The sequence below is a fragment of the Pleurodeles waltl genome, chromosome 4_2 (assembly GCF_031143425.1).
Source record: "Pleurodeles waltl isolate 20211129_DDA chromosome 4_2, aPleWal1.hap1.20221129, whole genome shotgun sequence".
Classification (NCBI taxonomy): Eukaryota; Metazoa; Chordata; class Amphibia; order Caudata; family Salamandridae; genus Pleurodeles; species Pleurodeles waltl.
Window position 1 is genome coordinate 208196463 of NC_090443.1, and position 19770 is coordinate 208216232.

The following is a 19770-nucleotide window of genomic DNA, read 5'->3' on the forward strand; positions in this document are numbered from 1 at the left end:
CTCTATCAAAAAGCAGCTGTTGGTACCTAGAAATCAAAAAGCAAAATCAAACCTCAAACATTTCAGCATATAACTGTCCTTAAGGATCAGCAAGCAATGTTAGTCTTCATCGGGAGACATCAGCATCAGGACGAACAGGATGGGAAGGGGAACGGTTCAGAATCAGGGATAGAAGTTCTCCGAACCATCAAGTTAATGTCTAGGGCAAGCAAGAAATTGCTACAAGCTCTAAGCATCAAGCGCTCAAGTAAACACCAGCATCATTGCATGGAGCATAAGAAATAAACTTGAATAGCAAATTCCAGAGTGTCAATAGACAAGCTGGAAAGTGTCAAAGTGTCAGGCTGGCCTGATGTCATAGAGTGACATCGGAATAATAACTGAGAACTCAGAGTAGTGCTGTTAAGTTAAAGTTGTCCCACATTGTCATTGGGTCAGTGGCGTCATGGGATAACATTAGTCCAATAAGTTTTACTTCACAAATCTAAGATATAACTAAGCAGTCTTTCACATGTCTATGATTAGTTGTTCTCCTGTTTGTGTACATCAGTCGATTCAATAAGAATCAATTTGTAGATCCTTCTATTCTCTGTCAATAGGCCCATTGTTAGTTCATGGGAACATTGCTCTCCCATACACTGCAAGTTAGTCTTTGTAACAATTCAAGGATATGCAGAGTACACACATTAGCTCGAGGAAAAATAACATTTTGTTAATACAGCTCCAGACAATTTCTACATCACACAAAGCAATGATTATTCATTTAAGCATGAGATCATTTTACTAACGTTACATTTCCCAGTAAAATTGGCAGACATTCATTTCAGCCTAGGCCTTGCTAATTTAAGGGCTACAGTTAGCAGAAGCAGGTTCTTATTGTTTAGCCATAAGTATGACAGATTACTGCATTTCGACATTTATATAAACTCTTAAAACAGGTTAATACATTATTATTAATCAACATTCGTATATAATGATGGCCAATCAAGGAGGTACAATTTTCGAGTTAAACGTTTTTTTCTATGTTAATATATTTTTTACATAATTAAAATGCGGTGACACATTGAATAATTATTTGTGTTAATTTCAGCATTCTCACTGGTGAGCTAACAATAAAAGTTCTACATGATGAAGTGAAGCATCAGTGCTAGTGTGTTTGTGTACGTGCATTTTTTGCCATAGTAGTCGTTTGAAAACATCATTATTAAGTGATGACGCAGCATAATAGTACTTGATTTGTGTAACTATATGTTGGAGCTTAACTCAGTGTTTGGACACCAGAGCCACTCTGGTGATAACCGGTCAAGGGCAGGACATTACTGTCTTCTCACCAACACCCGAGATTACATTACAGATCAAAGACTAGATAAACTGCAACAGCAGTTACATCATCTATACATTAACTTGTCCATAAACTGACTATACGTCAGCAGTGCAATCCGACCTCTACGAACCAGAGCATTGGAACACTACCGGAACATCAACAAACTAGATATTGCTGCCCCACCCCGCACCCCTTCCCCCTACTGCTCACGGAATAATGTAATCTGCACCATCAAAACCACAAAATCTTCACTTTCATCAGATTGGAACACATTACAATGCATTCCCAAGGGGGCAACAGAGAACTCATTATGAGAAAAAGTTAACTGAAGCGAGGTTTGGGCAATACAAAAAATGAATTTAATAAGGATGCTGAGATGCATTAGTGGCTATAAATGAAATCATGGCATTGTGGGTTTTCAGGGATATAACCCGCCTATAGGTTTGTCTCTTACACTACAACTCTTAGCCCTGCCTAAGGTGATGTAGACTCCCTAGAGTATTACCCCTACTCCTATAGACACCCATCCAAAGTGAGAATGAACAGTACGTGGCAGGGTTGTTAGGCTGGTACCACCTCACACACCCAGATTGAATTGAAGATGGTTGTTAATATGGAGGGCCACAAGTCCTGGGTATTCCAGAGTATATCAATTGGGATTCTGTCCAGGCCTGGAGCTTTTAGGATTTTTGACTTTGTACAACAGTAATCACCTCTTTTTGACTAAATTCATAGCACCCCTGTTTTAGGGCAAGGGAAAAGTTTTTTTTTTTTTTTTTCTCCATATTTTTAGTTGTGTTCCAATCTCAAGCCCCTTTGTTGTATCTCCAACCAAGATCTAGAGTGGTGAAGTGCTGGATCTAGCTTTAGTGTTCAGCGCACCTGTAAAAGTATGCATATCTTTCCAGTTGTCCAAGAATATGAAGATTGTGAAAAAAAGGGCACATTATGCACAACATTCTTCACATGAGCACTAGACGCTGGTAGGCCTGCTTTCCCTTATGATGTTAGCAAACATTGAAAGGGCAAATAGAGTGCAAGAACGGACAACTAATCACCAACCCTCCATACTTTTATTTTTGTTAGGTAGGAGTTGTTTACTTAAGAAATCCCCCACACTCTGAATTTGGGCACGGTGGGCGTCAGAAGAGTCCAAAACTTCCACTTGGTAATTATTACCCCATCTGGTAACGTTTTTTTAATTTTTTATTTCTCTGTTTTATGACCTAGGAATAGGGGAACCCCTCTCCCCTTTCTAACCCCTACTGATCCAGGTAGCATTCTCCCTAGGAATGTCTAATGAGAGGCTTAATAAAATAAGGTTTGGGGTGTTTAATGTAAACCCCATGGAGGAGGGAGGGGGCTGGAGACGTCTATCCTCCTTGAGCATGGGCAGTGCATGATCAATTCCACCAGCCCCACCATTGCCGATACCACCACTACAACCATTTCCACCATTCTTATCATTAACGCCACCAGCACCATTGCTTCTACCACTTCTGCATGACCATCAATTACCATTACCCCCAGTATCACTACGGAGATAGGGTGACCAGACATCCCGGATTTCCACGTACGGTCCCGTTTTTTTGGAAAGTGTCCTGGTGTCCCGGCACTTACGTCAAAAATAAAGAAATGTCCTGGTTTTTTAAAAGTAGCTAGATTATTTATAGAAAGGTCCCGGTTTTTCAGTAGTGTTTGAGTTCACTGCTTGAGATGTTGCGGCGTGACGTCACTTAAGGGAAATCCAGAGAGAAAAGAGACACTTTCGCTCTGGATTTCCCTTCTCTTTATAAAAAGCAGCAAGAGTGGTGTTGTGCCAGCCATCATGCCAAGAGCTCCTTCGAACCATCAGTGACCAGCATGACCCTGCCCTGCTCACAGGAGTCAGAGGTCACTCCTGCAGCAAGATCCAGCCACTCACCTTCGTGACCCTGCTCTGCCCTTTTACGCAGCTCAGAATCAAGCAGCTTCTAAAGGCAAAAGGGGCCAGGAGTGAAACCATCCATACTGGTAGGCAGTATAGTTTGAGTGCTTGGTCTGGAAAACACAAACTCAGAATTTTAAATGTAACACTACAGTTGGGGGTTCTCTTTAATAAAAATTAAAAAAAGATTTCTACCGAAATGAGCCCTTTTTGCAACATTAGGATAATGGAAAACTGGGAAAAAAAATCAAAGCGCTCTAATCTTTACTTTTCAGTTTGCATGCAGCTCCTTTTAGACAGGTAACAGCTCACTGTTCTAGATTAGCATTCTAGCTTAACAAAAGGATCTTTCTGACAAAAGTAGTAAGCCACTGACCTATTTGCATTATATGCACCTAACTTGCATGGCACATGTTCTTTGCAGCAGGCATATTAACTCTCTGCACTACCTTACTAATGTCTACTAGAGAATCCTATCTCTCGCCAGGCAGAACATTAATCACCAGAGTTATCTTGCCATATTTATTGTTGCCTAAAAACTGCTGGAGGCAAGGAACTTTTAAAACTATAATTTACCTGCAAATACAGTGCCCTACCTGAAGTCAGCACTCGGTGCGGCAGCACCAGTCGTATCGCCATAGAGCCAGCCCTGGCTGTGAGTGACTGATAAGCAGGAGGTAAGAGTGACAGAGGGGATGGATTTGTGCGTGATTGAGGGGAGACTGTAAATATTACTGTTGTAGAGGTGACAGGATGAATTTATGGAGGGCCACTGGTCCCCCTCATCCAAAACATTCTTAAGGAACTTGTTACATCCTGAAGGTTTTGCACCTTCATCGTACTTTGGCACTGAGAACAGAAAATATACCATGCAGCTCTGGGCTAGTTTTTCCCATCTGGTTTTCAATCATTCTCTATAAACTCACTTTCCAAGTCTTGAAATGCTTAACCCAAAGCCCCCATCTCTTTACCATCATATACCACATCTCCCATTGACTCACAAGTTTAAATATGTACAAGGCAAGGGTGGTCACCAGCTATAGCAAATGTTGAAGCAAAGTCTGTTAAAATGGAACTAAGTTTACAGTCAATAAAATGCCTCTGATTTGTTGTCTGCAATTCTTCATATGTGTCTGTGGTAGAGGCTGTCATTGTAGTCCTTTTTCCATGTCTATGAAAGCTGTTAAGTAGTCCTACTTTTATGTCAATTGTTGTTGCAAACTGTAGTCCTACTTCTATATCTATGACCTGTTCCTGTTTTTTGTTTTGGGAATCTGGTCACCCTATACAGTGACCATTACCAGCTCCATTACTATCGCCACTCTTACCACCACTATGCACAGTGTCGGAGGTAAACACTCTCATTATCATACGTCCACACAAACCTATAACTTTTTAACCAACATCATACCTCCACACAATCTCGGTTTTAAGTTGACACAAACAACATATTGCCGACACATCCAGCGTCACATTTCCAGTGTCCTACATCTACACAAAAAAATGAAGTCACTTTAAAAATGATATGGAGTTAAGGCTAAATGATATGTTAAAAGTTGTTTCGCCATAAAAACTAAAAAGTTACAGAATTCAGTTTTATGATGCTGCCTAGATGACATAGCCCAACCCCACCTTACTCATCTCAACTGAACCCTAACTTTCACACCGCCATACAGTCTTCGCAACATCACACATCTTTTCAAGCAAAAATGAACATGCTATTATTCAATTTGCTATAAAATGCTGCCTTAATACGTCAACATGTTCACCTTCGTAAGCACGTCCACCGACCATCATGTGACAAACACTGACCAGGATCTAGCAAAACACCAGCCATTATACAGCAAAAGCCTACACCATACACATCTGCATACCCCCTATTATATGTACACCCATACCATGTGCCTGCATACTACCTAATATATGTACACCAAACCACAAGTATACACTCACTGACACCAGGCAGTATTCAGTGATACACGCACACAGCCACTGTCATACCCCAACCCACCTGTATACAAAAATCAACTTTTGTACATGCATACATCCTTTATACACAAACACACCCACCAACCTCCCCCGATATACCCACCATCGTATGCCACTATTCTGACCATCATGCATCCAAAATCCACCAGTGCCCGACACTCCATCCCAAAAACTTTTACAAACGAATAATCAGTGAGTCTCTATGACAAGTCCCATTTAATCTTAATCAAGTATTAACAGGGGTGGAAGTGAAGGTTGTCTTAGTAAGATGGTGTTGGGATACAAGGTGACAGCAGCACCGTGATTTAGGAATTTTGTGTGTTTCAGTTTTTATGCTGAAGCAACGTACTAGTCACCCATATGTCCCTCTCAACTTCATTTTTTTTAGACTATATAAACTTAAACACAGACAAACAAGCACACAAAATACATAAAGCTGCAAACTGTTATTTGAAGGAAAACAAGCACTGGCAAAGCCAACCGGTCTCAACAATTCAAGGCAGTGTCAGTGTCTTTTAGCCATATGTTGTGGAGTGGATGTATGTGGTGTGGATTGGAATTGTGTGTTGGATTGGAATTGTTTGTGTTATTGTGTGGTGTGGAACTGTGTAGTGTTGAGGGGACTGTGTAGTGGAATTATGTGGCATGGTGTGCAGTGGGATTATGTGGATAGTTATGTAGTACTGAGTGTACTGGAATTATGTGGTGTGGTGTAAGTTGGGGCATGATGTGGAATTCTGTTTTGTGGATTGGATATATGTGGAGTGGAATTATGTGGTGTGGAATAAAATTGTATGGATCTGAATTGTGTGGCATTAGGTGAAATTATATTGAGTGGAATTAGGTGGCATAGTGTGGAGTGTATTTATATGGAGTGTTGTTACGTGGCATAGAGTGAATTTATGAGGCACAGAGTGAATTTATGTGGGGTGTGTTTATGTGGTTTTGAGTACTAAGACTGCACACCCTTCTACTCTGTGAGACTAGCAGGGGACTCTAGTCAAATGAAGAGATGTCTCATGTGGAGAAAGGGAAGGGCTCCATGCACAAAGGTAATATACCGAGGAGAAAGATTAGAGTTATGTAAGATTATTTACCACAGTAAAAAGAGCTTACTACTAGTGCCTACCTTTTAGGGGCAAGAATGAGAATCTGTAGTTGCTTTGCTTTTTGCTGCCAAATTAAACATTATTTTTCATCAGGTGGAACAATCTTCGTAAATCCATACGCAATCCGATTCACTAATGCCATTAATGACATGACCGATAATATTGGGTGTACCAAGGTTACGATTGTAAATAAGATGCTATTAAGAGCCCCGCCATTTCAGTTAATTAATCTGAAATCGCTTTGAGAATAAGCAGGAAGCAACGCCCTAAACAGGTGGACACATGATATATGCCTTACTACTCGATCATAAGTGTATTTCAGAAAGAGCGATGCTTAATACATGCTATAAAACATACTGATGCATTACATGACAGTATTGATCGCACTCTGACTTGCAGCTGACTCTTGTTAATACTACAGCTTTCTATTGCTAAGTTCCCGCAGCTGATGCGTGTTACTCCTTTGAGAGATGCTATGGAGCTCGAAAACCATGTTCGAGATTCTCTCTCAGCACAACAACCTGTGATCTTGGGCAAATCACGTAATCTCCCTGTTCCTACAAAAACGAACGTTTTATTCCTACAAAATTGAACGTTTTTGAAGAAATGCTGTGGCATGACTTCCTATGCGTGAAGGGGGAAAAGAACAGATAATTCGCATGAACGAATATTTCAGAAAGTTGAATAATCACGAAGGCACACTCGTGCCATTCTGAGGAGTTCAGCTGGTTTTCTTTTCTCTCACAGGTATGGCGGCTGCTTGCCTGATGAGCATGACCAGGCACTTCCATAAACACTAATATGATAAGCAGGAGCATTTGCTCTGCAGCTTGGGTCACACACATAATGAAACAAACATACCTGATATTTGTTGAGTGATCTTATTGGGAAAGTCTGCACCTCATCTTCAGGCATAACATGACCAGTTTCATACTGAAATCAATGTGGTTTAAAGCCTACAGTCCGTGGCACAACGGAGAGGAGGCGAGTGTTCGAATAGAGGGAAGGTTGAAATGTGTTTAACGGAGAGCAGATCATGATGGTGGGGTGGTACGGGGCCAGCAGCTATGGGGGCGCAGAAGGGAGCCAGAGAGGTGCAAAGAGCCCTTGCAGCCGTAAGTTCATGACAGGAGGAGAGAATATTGTGATTGGCCAGAGCTGCAGACTATGGAGCTTGAAAACTGGGTTCAAGTATTTGCGTCGGCACAACATCCTGTGATCTTGGACAAATCACATTATTTCCCTGTTAAAACAAAAACGAACGTTCGGTTTCTACAAAAGTGAACGTTATTATTTGGAATGCTACAGCATAGGAAATGCGTGAAAAACTAATTAAAAGTAAAAGTACTGTGACACGGAGGATAGAGCAAGATAACTGAAAACGCAAGCTCTCACATGGAGTGCTTCAAGACAAATGAAAAAGTAGTTCCCAAAATGGGAAAGATGGATGTTTACAAAATTACCTGGTCCCTGCTCTGGGGAGATGGCCAAACACAGGAGAGGCATGATGCATTCATGCCATAGACAAATGGGGACAAAGGATTTCCGTGCGACGACGAAGCGAGCAAATGGAAAGCCTACAGCCCACAGCCCACCGATAGGACACTGCTCTGTCTAGCTAAGACCTAAAAACCTCAAAACTTTCTTTGAAACAAATTTTCTTTCCCTGCGTTAAAATTATGTCAACATTACAATCTTGCTGGCTTAAAGTGGAACTGTAATACAGAGTTGTGCAATGTAGTCTCATTTTAACTACATAATATTGCTTGAATTGATGGCTGTTTGCTTATTTTTCCTTATAGCACTTGAAAACACTGCGGCATCCCTGCCTGCTGCGCTTCCTGTCCTGCATAGTCGAGGAGGATGGGATTCACTTAGTTACAGAGCGAGTTCAACCCCTGGAAATGGTTCTGGACAGCCTCTCCTCTGATGAGTTCTGTGCAGGGATCTATGACATCCTACAGGCCATTGTGTTCCTCCATGATACAGTAAGTTAGCACTTTAGTTAAATTAAATGTATTATAAAAGAATGCAAAACACGTGCAGGTATAATAATGTCAAACTTCTCCATCTGTAATCCAGCTATAAGTCCTGGTGCACTCCATCAATTTACATTCATTAGCCCACTCATTAACATTTTACACAATTCCTTAAATTGTTTTCAACTCGTAACTCTCCTCTACCAGTTCACCCTAGCCTGGAATTTTCGAAAGTCTTTTCCTTCTATGCACCCGGAATGTGTAACAACATCCCCCTTGTCCATCAGGGCCATCCCAACCTTGCCGCAGTTCAGGAAAGAGTTGAAGACATACCTCTTTAAAGTAAACTACATCATGATGCATTAACAGTCTACAAGCCAGCTAACTCTCAAATAACTGTGACTGTATCATTGGCTTTCACCAGGTACAGCAGTCCTCTGCCTGTGTCTAGGTTCTTGCAATGCAAATGTCAAATATGTACATGAAAAATACCAGTGGGAATTTTTCTGCTTCATGTTGATGCCTAGTTTTAGGGAAGGATGCATAATCCCTTCTCGCTCGTTATAAAGTCAGTATCAGGCGTGATTAGACCATCATACTTTTTATTGTGTTGTATTGTTTTGCAGCTTATATATTGCGCTTACATCCGCCATGTGGAGCTCCAAAGCACTTGGCTACATGGCTATTGTTAACTCTCAAAATAACGATGAACTGGGACAGTTAGTGATGTAAAAAAAAAAAGTGAATGAAGAGGACTAGCATTAATTTCTACAGCTTTGACCTCTACATTGGTGGTACACCTAGTTGCTAGATCTGGTTGATGCTATGTTTAATGATCATATGTAAAAATGCAAAGCTGTAAAATGAGTTATGGGTTTGCTCAAATTTGGAGATAGGTGCACGTGCAATAAAATTTGAGGAAAGAAATCACAGACTTTGGGAGCGATAGGTCATCTGGTTTAAATATTGGCAATTAATATGTTCTTTAGTATAAAAAAGAGCAAACATCTGTATCTAATGGTGTCGTTGCCTGATTCTTGCGCTTGAAGTGTGCGTTTTGTGTTTTAAATTGTAGGGAAACTCGGCCCACAACAACATCTGTTTATCGTCCATTTTCGTGAGCGAGGATGGACATTGGAAGCTTGGAGGGATGGAATTGGTCTCTAAGCTGAATGAAGCAGCACCAGAGGTGAGGCGTGGGAGATAAATGTTGGCTTTGGGTATACGCTAAAGACTTTGTACACATGGTCCTCAATTTCCCTGAGCAGTTGTTCCATAAGCCTTACATTTCAGTTGTATTTACTTGTTATTTAGCTATCTAAGTTTCTTTTTTCCGTTTTTAAAGAACATGACTTTTTTTTAAATTAGATGTAATGCCTCTCGCTTCACTGTTTTAAAGTTGTATCACGGCACTGTAAAAGTGACCTGCTGAAGCATGACCAGTGAGGCAAGTCAGGAACTGAACTCATAATCCGGAATGAGGTTCTGTACGTTGAACATATTCTTTTCTCAGGTGAAATAAGTGCCCTTACAGTGGATATTTGTTTTCAGAATGTTTTACCAGGTGAAGCTGGAATTGTAAACATCATTTCTGGAGTCACCCTCCCTATCCTACCTTCTGCTCATCACTTTGTTTGGTTACATATCATTTATTATTTATCTAATCTGAGTCTCAGTCTTCCCGGGGAAAGCCAACAAGTCTCTTCTTCCCATTACTTCTGCAACTTAGGTGGAGACCACACCTGTAGCTCTAAGATGTCACGTTTTTATTGATCAAATGTTGTTTAATTTCTTTCTTTTTCTTTATTTAGAAATGTCTGAGATAGCATAGCCTGTGTCTGCGGTTTCCCAAGTACGTCCAGTAGGGTCGGATCCAAGCTAGATTTTCAAGTTAGCTACATAAAAGAAATGTACATACAATTTAATGTAAGTGTGACTCATTTATCTAATCAACGGTACCTCGAAATTGTGGCATAGATCATGACCTCTTTGACTTACGTTGGAATTTTATTATTGAATTCTTTAGCAGATATACTGACCTCCGCAAAGCGCACGTCGAATACACTGCTCGATTTCATCTTATGCACCTATCCAAAGAGTACTTCTCAGCCTTTGAGTCTTCCATAGACAAATGCCTCATTCAGTAAACTGTTGCTCTGCTCTTACCTCTGTGATCTGCAGCACCACCTCCAAATAGACCCCAGATGGTTCTAGGCATCTTGCAATGACATTTGCCCTTAGTCAGTCGAGTCTTCATCTTTGCTACACACTAACTGATAGTTGCACAGTTGCAGGTAGAATTACAGTAACACCCCTTTGAGTAGAAACTGTGATAGGACAGTGATTTGTAACATAGACAAGAGTATTCTTTATTGATAATTAAACTGAACGTACAACTTTCTGCCTATTTTACAGTACAACAAAAGAGGAGAAATCTTACAACTGAAAACCCTATCTTACTGGCTGTTTATATAGCAGCTGATTAGGAGCATTCCAAGAGCTTATTCACCTATAATATCTCTTGTTCGTATTGTTGCGGATTCAGAATGTATCCTTCTGTTAAACTACTACAGTTTCATCACATGACTAGCTGAGAGGCTGAATGGTATTCTTAAAGGCATCTGAGAATACAATTCTTACGTAGAACAATTAAGGAACACCTGAGTGTGGCCACATCAGTTTTGATTCATGTGTGCACTGGCTTATCCCTGCTTGGTAGCTGTGGTCAGTGTACTTGGCAATGAACAAAAATAAAGTATTCTGCTGGCAGTGCATGCATAAGTCATTAATTGGGGCAAGGTAGTTTAGAAGATATCCTTATGTCTTTTCCATTCTGGCAAGGAGCACCAGGTTCTGAGCTGCCTGCTGGGCTAACCCAGAAGCTGAATGATAATAGTCCACGTGTTTTGTGTGACTGTTATCAAAATGTATACTTTTTAAAGAAAACTACAGAAAGATTTAATGGAGGCTACCTTGTAAATGTTGTATAGCCTTGGTTGTCATTACTCGTAGCAGCTAATGTGCAGATTTTTCTACCTTCAGGGCTCGATATGCAATTGCTGGCTTGTAAATAAAATTCCTGGATTTGTTACATTTTGGTCTTATTATGTTGGATACTTATTTATACATTCTTGTGTATGTATATGGTATTTGTGTAGCACAAACCTAGCCAAAAGGCAGCAGAGGTGGAGCTCTGCACGTGGTCAAAAGCAAACTTAAAGTCGGCAAGTAATAGGAGAGGAATTAAAGTTGTGGAATATTAATGCATTAATTGTGGTGTAGTTTTCTTTAATTGGAGCAGTGTTGTGGTGGTCCTGATGGATACAGGATATTTCATATCCTGGGTACATAGACTGGAAACAGCCTGTTGTCGTTTTTTTGTTGTTGTTTTTTTTAAAAACACTTCTTAGTCTGCAGTCTGTTGATGTCCTGGCTGTAGGCATGCTGAGGACCACCAGAGGTGCTAAACATGTCTACAAAATAATTGGGAAGCATATCTGTTTAAGATACCCTAAGGGGTACTAGTGTGAAGTTTAGGAGACCCTGGAGTAGGGCATTCCACGATCCAGACGCAAGAGTGCAAGGGCTTGGACAGCAGTTCTGTAGTTGCTTACTGGAAGAAACTGTTTGACTTTCTTTGGAAGAGAGAGCTGATACCAGGCCTAATGTGTTCCTTGAGGGAGAGGTAGGTGGCAAGGGTGAATACAAGTGATTTGGCTTTCGGTGAGAGTTTGGGTTAAAAACAGTTGAGGTTCATGTCATCCATCCAGGTTTGCAGTATTTTGTTTGTTGTTCTTGGTAAATGGGAATTCAGTCTTGGTTAGGTTGACCTTCAGGTAAGCACTGGACATCCAGTTCTGGAAGATGTGAAAGCAGTGTTTGCTGTGTTGTATGTCTGAAGCAGAGGACACTTTCAAGTAGAAGTGTATATCCTATGCTTATTGGTGAATCTTGATTTTGTTTTCTATGAGTAGCGCAACAAGCTGCTCCGTGTAAAGTTTGAAGATGACAGGAGACAGTACAGAACTGTGGGGGACTCCACATGCTATATGGATTTTTTGTGACCTGGAGTTGCTCATATGAACAAACTGGTGGTGGTGTTTGGAGAGGTAGGGGAGAACCAGTAAAGGGCATTGCCGGTGAATTTAATTTGAAAACGCAGGGTTCCATAGGGGTGGGGGATAATTGTGTTGAAGGCAGAAGAGAGACACAAAATTTAACTTTTAGATACATTTAAATTTAAAACCACACCCACCCTTACCACTAACCTAACCACCACCCTAACAACCACCGCGCTCACCACTACTCTACCACTATAAACCTAACTACAGTTTCCCCCGTATCACCACCTTACCACCCTAGCACCACCAGTACCCTACCAACACAACCATCCTTCCCACTATCATGGCCCTTGTCTCCACCCTACCCCAACTACCATGACCCTACCCATCACGACCCATACCTAACTACAAATCTACCTCATCACCACCAACCCTACCCTAACAACCACCACTCAATCCGAAGTACTGCCACCCTAACCATCAACATTGCCCTAAACACCGCCACTGTAAGTATTGCATACTCTAACCACCACCTCAATGCTAATCATACCCTACTGATCACCACCCTAACCACCTCACAATTCTTTACCAACCTATCCTAATCACAACTACCACCTTCCGACCACCACAAACCTCACCACCACCACCCTCACCATTCTAACCACCACCCTAAACAGTACCCCCAACCATCTCCCTACCACCACGCTAAACTCCACCACCCTAACCAACGCCACTACCACCACCTTCACCTTCTTCCAACACCACCACCTAACCACCACCACCACCACCACTTTAAATACTGTAGAAGCAGAAGCTTCACAAAATCACAGGCAGGAACTCATCAGGAAAGATTTAAAAAAATATATATATTTTAACATGACACGGAGACTGTGATTTTTAGAACCAAGTTCAAGAGTCCCAGTTGCGGAACTTCAGTACAATATTTTATGCATGAAAACCACAAATGCTTGAAAATACATCATCCAGTCGGAACAACAGAGAGGTAATTTCTTCATCAAGTACATTGTGTGATGCGGAGATGCATGGTGTTACACATATATTAGGCATCCAACCACTCACAGTAAAATAACATTTCATGATGGTAGTGTGATACAAGATGACCACAAGCGTGACCTTCATATTACTTAGACGGTTGAGACTTTCCAAGGCATCACCAAACTAGTTTCTTCATAACCTTTCCTCAGACCTGTGTGGACATCCAGATATCTGTCTGTTGCTAGGTGAATGAAGCATTGTATATCGGGTGAGGTGTCTCTTTTAAGCCAGTCTTGCATTACAAGCTATCGGTCGGAGTTAATTTAGGTAGGTCATCCAACCTTTTGCATACATTTTTTAGGCCTGTTCATCATTGAGCATCACAGGATGAGGTCAGGCCTGGGGAAATATAAAAGGGATTCATTAGCCAGTTTCTACATTCCCTCCTCTGAAAATCAACGATTAAATGGTTTTCTCACTCCTCCTGGCACTGTTTAGTGTTTAGGTCTAGATATTGTCTGGTATGCATGCTATTGCTATCTTGGGAATCATTACTATTGTTGTCTTGCATCATCCTTTGTACCTCTTGCTCAAACTTCAGCGGATACCTGATGTATCACTATATGTGGCTTTTTTATGTCGGCAATGTGGTACATGGACATTAACAAAACCTAGATAGTCATTAGTTATTATCTGTTGTGTGTATAATTTGGAACAAATATTTCTCTCCTCCACCTGGAATCTGGTAAGCAAAGTCCGGCCATTACTTACTAATCTAGTCTAAACATAGCAACAACTCATTCCTCCTATTATTATCCCTACCCTTGTACTTGATATTATGCATTATTCGACAGGAAATGGAAAGTTGCTGCTGTTCTATGTCTTTCACAGCTATTGTTGGTAAAGGTCATGTACGATACTACTCTGTATTTTGTTATTCCTTAAGCACTGTTGAAGCCGGTGTGCGCAAACTTCAAACTACTTAATACATGTGACTTTGCATCATACTTTCAATTTAACATTCTTCTTTGTCCCTCAAAGCATATTTGCTGATCTCTGTGGTGCTTACTTGTATTGATAATTTGGAAAATAAATTCAAAGCCTCAGTGTCATTTAATGCTCCTATTTTAAAGTAAGAGGGATCCATGGGAAATCAACAGACACCAAGAGAAGTAGCTCAAAGAAAACCACTGGTACCCATAGCTGTTTCTTTGTGGGCCTTGAAGAGGTGTCTGACATTGTTGCCTTATTGAATTTCAAAAGGGAACGTCAAAATGATCAATTTCCTATACCTAATATTTCGCCCCAGAGGTCACCAGTATTTGAGACAAAAAGGTATTTTAGAATGGAGGCTAGGTACTCTAGGATAGAAGGTTTAGTGAGGTCTTTCAGCCAGAACTGCAGGCGATGAAGGTTGTGAAGTTGAAATTGACAGTTGGTGAAGTGGACGGTGCCCCTAGTCCTTGCTGCTATACCCTTTGACGGAGACGAGGAGATCCTTAAATGTTGCAGTTGTAGAGGGCCCCTCTCCCCGGAACTAACAGCTTTTGGTCACAGTACCAAGGAATGGCAGTCTGTTGTGCCACAGTCGGTGGTACACCTTCAGTGTGGCATCAGAGGTTAACCAGCACTTAATGCTCACTTTGATACTTTGTAAAAGAACCAAAAGGGGCCCGCTTACACCCTCTGTCTCTTAGAGGAGTGTAGCACGGGCAACCCTTGGCGAGTGGAGACTGTACCGCAATGATGGGGCTGCTAGTTGTTCCACTCGTTTCTGCTGCTGCAGTTGTCCATGTTCTGCTGCATTCTTGGTGTGAGACCTGTGGATCCAGGAGGTCAGTCCCTCTCGCTTTAAAGGTGACCTACGGCCAATCTCCCTGTTAGAGATCATGTCCAGATGGTGTTGAGTCAGGAAGGCAGTGCTTAATTTGTGCTTGTTGTTTCTGGCGCTGAACACAGGCACTTATTTTTGAGGGCCTGGGTTTATTCTTGTGCCTCAAGCAGTTGCTATGAGCAAAAGACACATATGGGAAAGACGGAGAAAGGGAAAAACGAAAAAGCGTCACAAAGGGAGAAAGAGGAAAGCTGCAAGAGTGAACTGAAGGGGCACGGAGAGGCTTTATATGGATTGAAGAGGCCCGAGATGGCTTCAGGATTACGCCGCCTCAGTATTCAGCGTTCACACATTTACTTGCAGCAGCCACGTGTTTAAAAGGAGAGGTTTGGGCACCAGCACCTTTTTATTTACTAATTAAGCACTGCAAGAAGGGCCTGCAACACCTGATGCTGAAGGCAACGTAACATAGCTGTCAAAACAATTTATCAGATACTAACAGCTGAACACTATACATATGCCTAGGCCAGTCATACAGTATTTCCGTTGGTGCTCAGTTTGGCCACTTTGTCAGTGATGCTTATCCTGACTAATGAAACAAGTCGTAGTGCATCAATCCAAAACAGCTCAGCAGATGCACACATTTTTCCAAGTCCAATTTTAGTACACCAGTCCTGCAATTTACTGCTCCCTCTCTGAGGAACCATCTAAAAGTTTTATCTTGAAAGACCTTGAGTAGGGGTCAAATTTTGTCCTTGATTCAGAAAATACAGAAATCCTCCATTTTGTACTCCGATTTGAGGAGTTGAAGATGGCAAATCCTGCCATACAGAATGACTTCAGCTATTACAGAAGGATGTTAAGCTGTACGCACATTAACAAATGAAACTCGGTGAAGTCAATAATGAAATGGCAAATAGAATGTCCTTATTTTGCGCAGAAGCAACACCAAGGCTAAAAAAAATTGATAGAGCAACAAAGTTTGTGTCAGAAAACAAAACCTTATAAAGGGACATATATCACTGTTTTATTAGGGTAAATGAATGAAATCAATCAATTCTCCTTTCGCACACCTTTTCCCACAGTCTATTGTACCACCTAGTCATATCAAAAGCTGGATAATCATAATGCATGTAACATACAACATCACCATTAATAGCGCTATTCCTTTCAACTAATGTAGGCAGGACAGTAATATTCGCATATCATTTATCAAAGACCCATTCGTCGTCATTGCAAAACATACATGTACTACATTGAAAATCTGTAACTCAACTAGGTGAGGCTAAAGTGGTGCTGTATGTAATAGGCTTCTGAATATTTTCTTTTTTTTGTTTTGTTTCCAATTTAAATCAGGGATGGAAAGCCCAGTCTAGTTATTGGGGGTGGTGGGCGGGGAGGCTTTCTCCTCTGTCAACAACCGCAACCCATTGAAAGAAGAAAGGTATATTGAAACATGAGACAAATCTATACACAGAAATAACATTTCCCTCCCTCTTGTCACTGCCCCACACTTGCAACATAAACTTCTCTATTTATACTTGAAAAATAATATGCAGTAATAAATTAAAAAAGTGTATTATCATCAATGTTAATTGCCAACCTTCAACACATAGTCAATCAAGTGCATAACCAATGCATCAAGTCCTCCTCTTATTGTGTATGTGTAAACCAGGGCATACATTCGGAAATTACATTGTGAATCTACTGATAATATTACACTCATATTTTGTTCCTGTTCCTATACCTCAAGTCCCTTTTTTGTATCATCACTGAGGCTTTTAATAAGTAAGAACAAATAGTTGCTATTGGATAGCCCTTATACTATATTATACTAGTATCATCTTCAATGGAAATCAGCGCTCAAATAAAAAATAACACTGAGACTCACTAACCGTGGAATATTCATACAAACTGTTTCACTAAACAAATGGTAACCCCAAAGACCAGGAGAAAACAAATGTTACGTCTGTTTACAGCCTGTATTGTTGGAACACAGCATTGTATCCTATTATTCTTCAACACACAGAATATTTGCATCGAGTCCCCAGGGGGATTGGGACCTTACAGGTATCACTGCTGTCAGAAGCCACTTCCCCTTTCTTGTACAAGCATGATGTTATGATATTCAGATGTTCCTTTAAGAAAAATATGGGTGAGGCAGGGGACACACACCAGTCTGCAGTTGTTGTCTGGTTATATGCTTTCATTGTACAAAAACACAAAACAGGATTCATAAGTGTTAATTCACATTTGGCACCCTTATCATCAGAAGCATATTACTAATAGCTATACTGCAGTACTACCTTTCACATCTTGAGGTACTCTAAACCTAAACTCTAAATCCAAACTCTAAACATAAAACGCAACACAGACAAATGGATACAGAAAACACATTCTCATCCATGTTCTTAAACATAGGGAAAAAAATGGATAGAAAAATACTCTTCCACCAACCAATTATACTAGTCATATATATATATACACACACACGTGTATTTCAATGATTAATACAATTGGTTGGTGGAAGAGTATTTTTCTATCAATTCTCTCTCTCTCTCTCTCTCTCTCTCTCTCTCTCTCTCTCTCTCTCTCTCTCTCTCTCTCTCTCTCTCTCTCTCTTATATATACATATGTGAAAATCACACAAACCTGAAAATTAACACTATCCAAATACTTATTCGGCATCAACATTTAGCTGCACATTTGTACTTTATTCGCCACTTGAAAGAACCAGGCTATCCCACCTACCATTTACAGCACCCTTCTAGTTGATCTGTCATGGTGGGATATTGCAACAATCTGTCTTTAGGAGCTTGGAGCCGTGCCCAGAGTCTGTGCTGAGAAAAAATAACCCAAAATAACACCACCCTACCCATCACCACCCTAACTGCTACCAGAATCCTAATCAGCAGCACCTTAACCCCCTTCACCATCCTACCACCTCCTCCCTAACCACCACCCTATACTTTACCACAACCCTAACTACCACCAGTACCCTACTGACACAACCATCCTAACCACCGTGACCCTAACCACCACCACTCTATCCTAACTACCACCAGTACCCTGGGACCACCCTAACCATCAACATCACCCTTAACACCACAACACTAAGCTCCACATAACCTAACCACCACCCTACCGTAACCACGTTACCACCACCCTAACCACCATCACACCTATTATCACCACATGACCACCACTACCACCTTCCGAACTACCACCACCACCCTCACCATTCTAACCACCACCATCCTAAACAGCACCACCCTACTATACCCCAGCTACCACACCCATCATCATCATCACCACCACAAGACCATACCCATCATCATCCTATTCTGTTCTGATGTTTTTGTAGAGTGCATGGTTACCCAGACCAGGCCTTCCAACGATGTTCACAACACCAGCCGGAATCCCTGGGTGTACTTTAGATTAGTGCTGGGCTTTAGAACAGATGGGTTTTGAGAAGTTTTCTGAAACTGATTTCCAATTGTTGGAATCTGAGGGTGATGGGGAGAGTGTGCCACACCCTAACCATCTCTACCACCCAGACCACCATCCTAACCCCCACAACCTGAACCTCAAACCCTTCCCTAGCCAACACCACCCTACCCAACCCACCACCACCATAACTGCTGCCACCTCTATACTACCACCACCCTCGCCATTCTAAACACCACCACTCTAACAGCCAGTACCACACCCTAACTACCACCTCCATAACTGTCACCACTACCCAAACTACCAACACCTTAACACGCCTATCATGTACTAAACCTCACCAGCTCCGTGACCACCACACTAAGGCACCTCCCTTTCAGTAAACATGGCTCTCAAGTCCTGGAAAAGTTATTTATTTTTAGCAACCGTTTTCAACTCATTTCTTAAATGTTGTTTTCATGGAAAGTTCTGGCCCTTGTTTACTTTCAAGTAACCTGTTCTCACCTGAAACTATTGCATTTATGTATCCAGTAAAGGCAAGTTATATAAAAAATGAGGAAACATACACATCTTGTCTATAGGTAGCTTTCGACCTTTTGGTCTTATAAAGGTAAATCAGTGTGTTAACATTGAGAAAGAACTCTTTGGTAATATATAGCTGTCTAGGGTGAATGCTTGCAGGGCAGATTCACATTTGCATAAACTTCATGTTTGAGTGCCTTGCACATTTTAATTGATATGCAGTGAGAATAATAAAACATGGTGTTCATCACGTTAAGTGGCATGCCTGCAAACACAGTCAGTCCTTCTTGAAGACTTGTTTTGTGGGCTTTCCTTTGTCTTCTTGTATAAGAAATTGGGTTACTGGTTGAGGAGGTGAAACGCTACTCAAGCAGCAATTGCAGTCCTTGTTAGGTTGAAGTCCTAAGCAAACCCTAAATTAACCTGAGCTTAACCCTTTGGTAGCTTGGCACAAAAGCAATCAGATTTAACTTAGAGGCAATGAGTAAAGTAGTTAGTTATTCAGCCATTCAAACAGTAAAAAATAATAAAAACACGCCAGTTTAGATAAATAGTGTAATAATGTAATAAATAATTTGAGAC

The 19770-nt window shown here is 41.1% G+C and overlaps 1 protein-coding gene across 1 annotated transcript in view; it reads left to right on the forward strand.

Annotated features, from left to right (window-relative positions):
• The window catches only part of SCYL3 (SCY1 like pseudokinase 3), a 617362-nt gene that overhangs the window by 69795 nt on the left and 527797 nt on the right, over positions 1-19770 (forward strand). Inside the window, exons 2-3 of the mRNA XM_069231087.1 lie at positions 8152-8337; positions 9404-9517. Coding sequence (XP_069087188.1) covers positions 8152-8337; positions 9404-9517 — 300 coding nt within the window. The remainder of the gene's footprint in view (positions 1-8151; positions 8338-9403; positions 9518-19770) is intronic.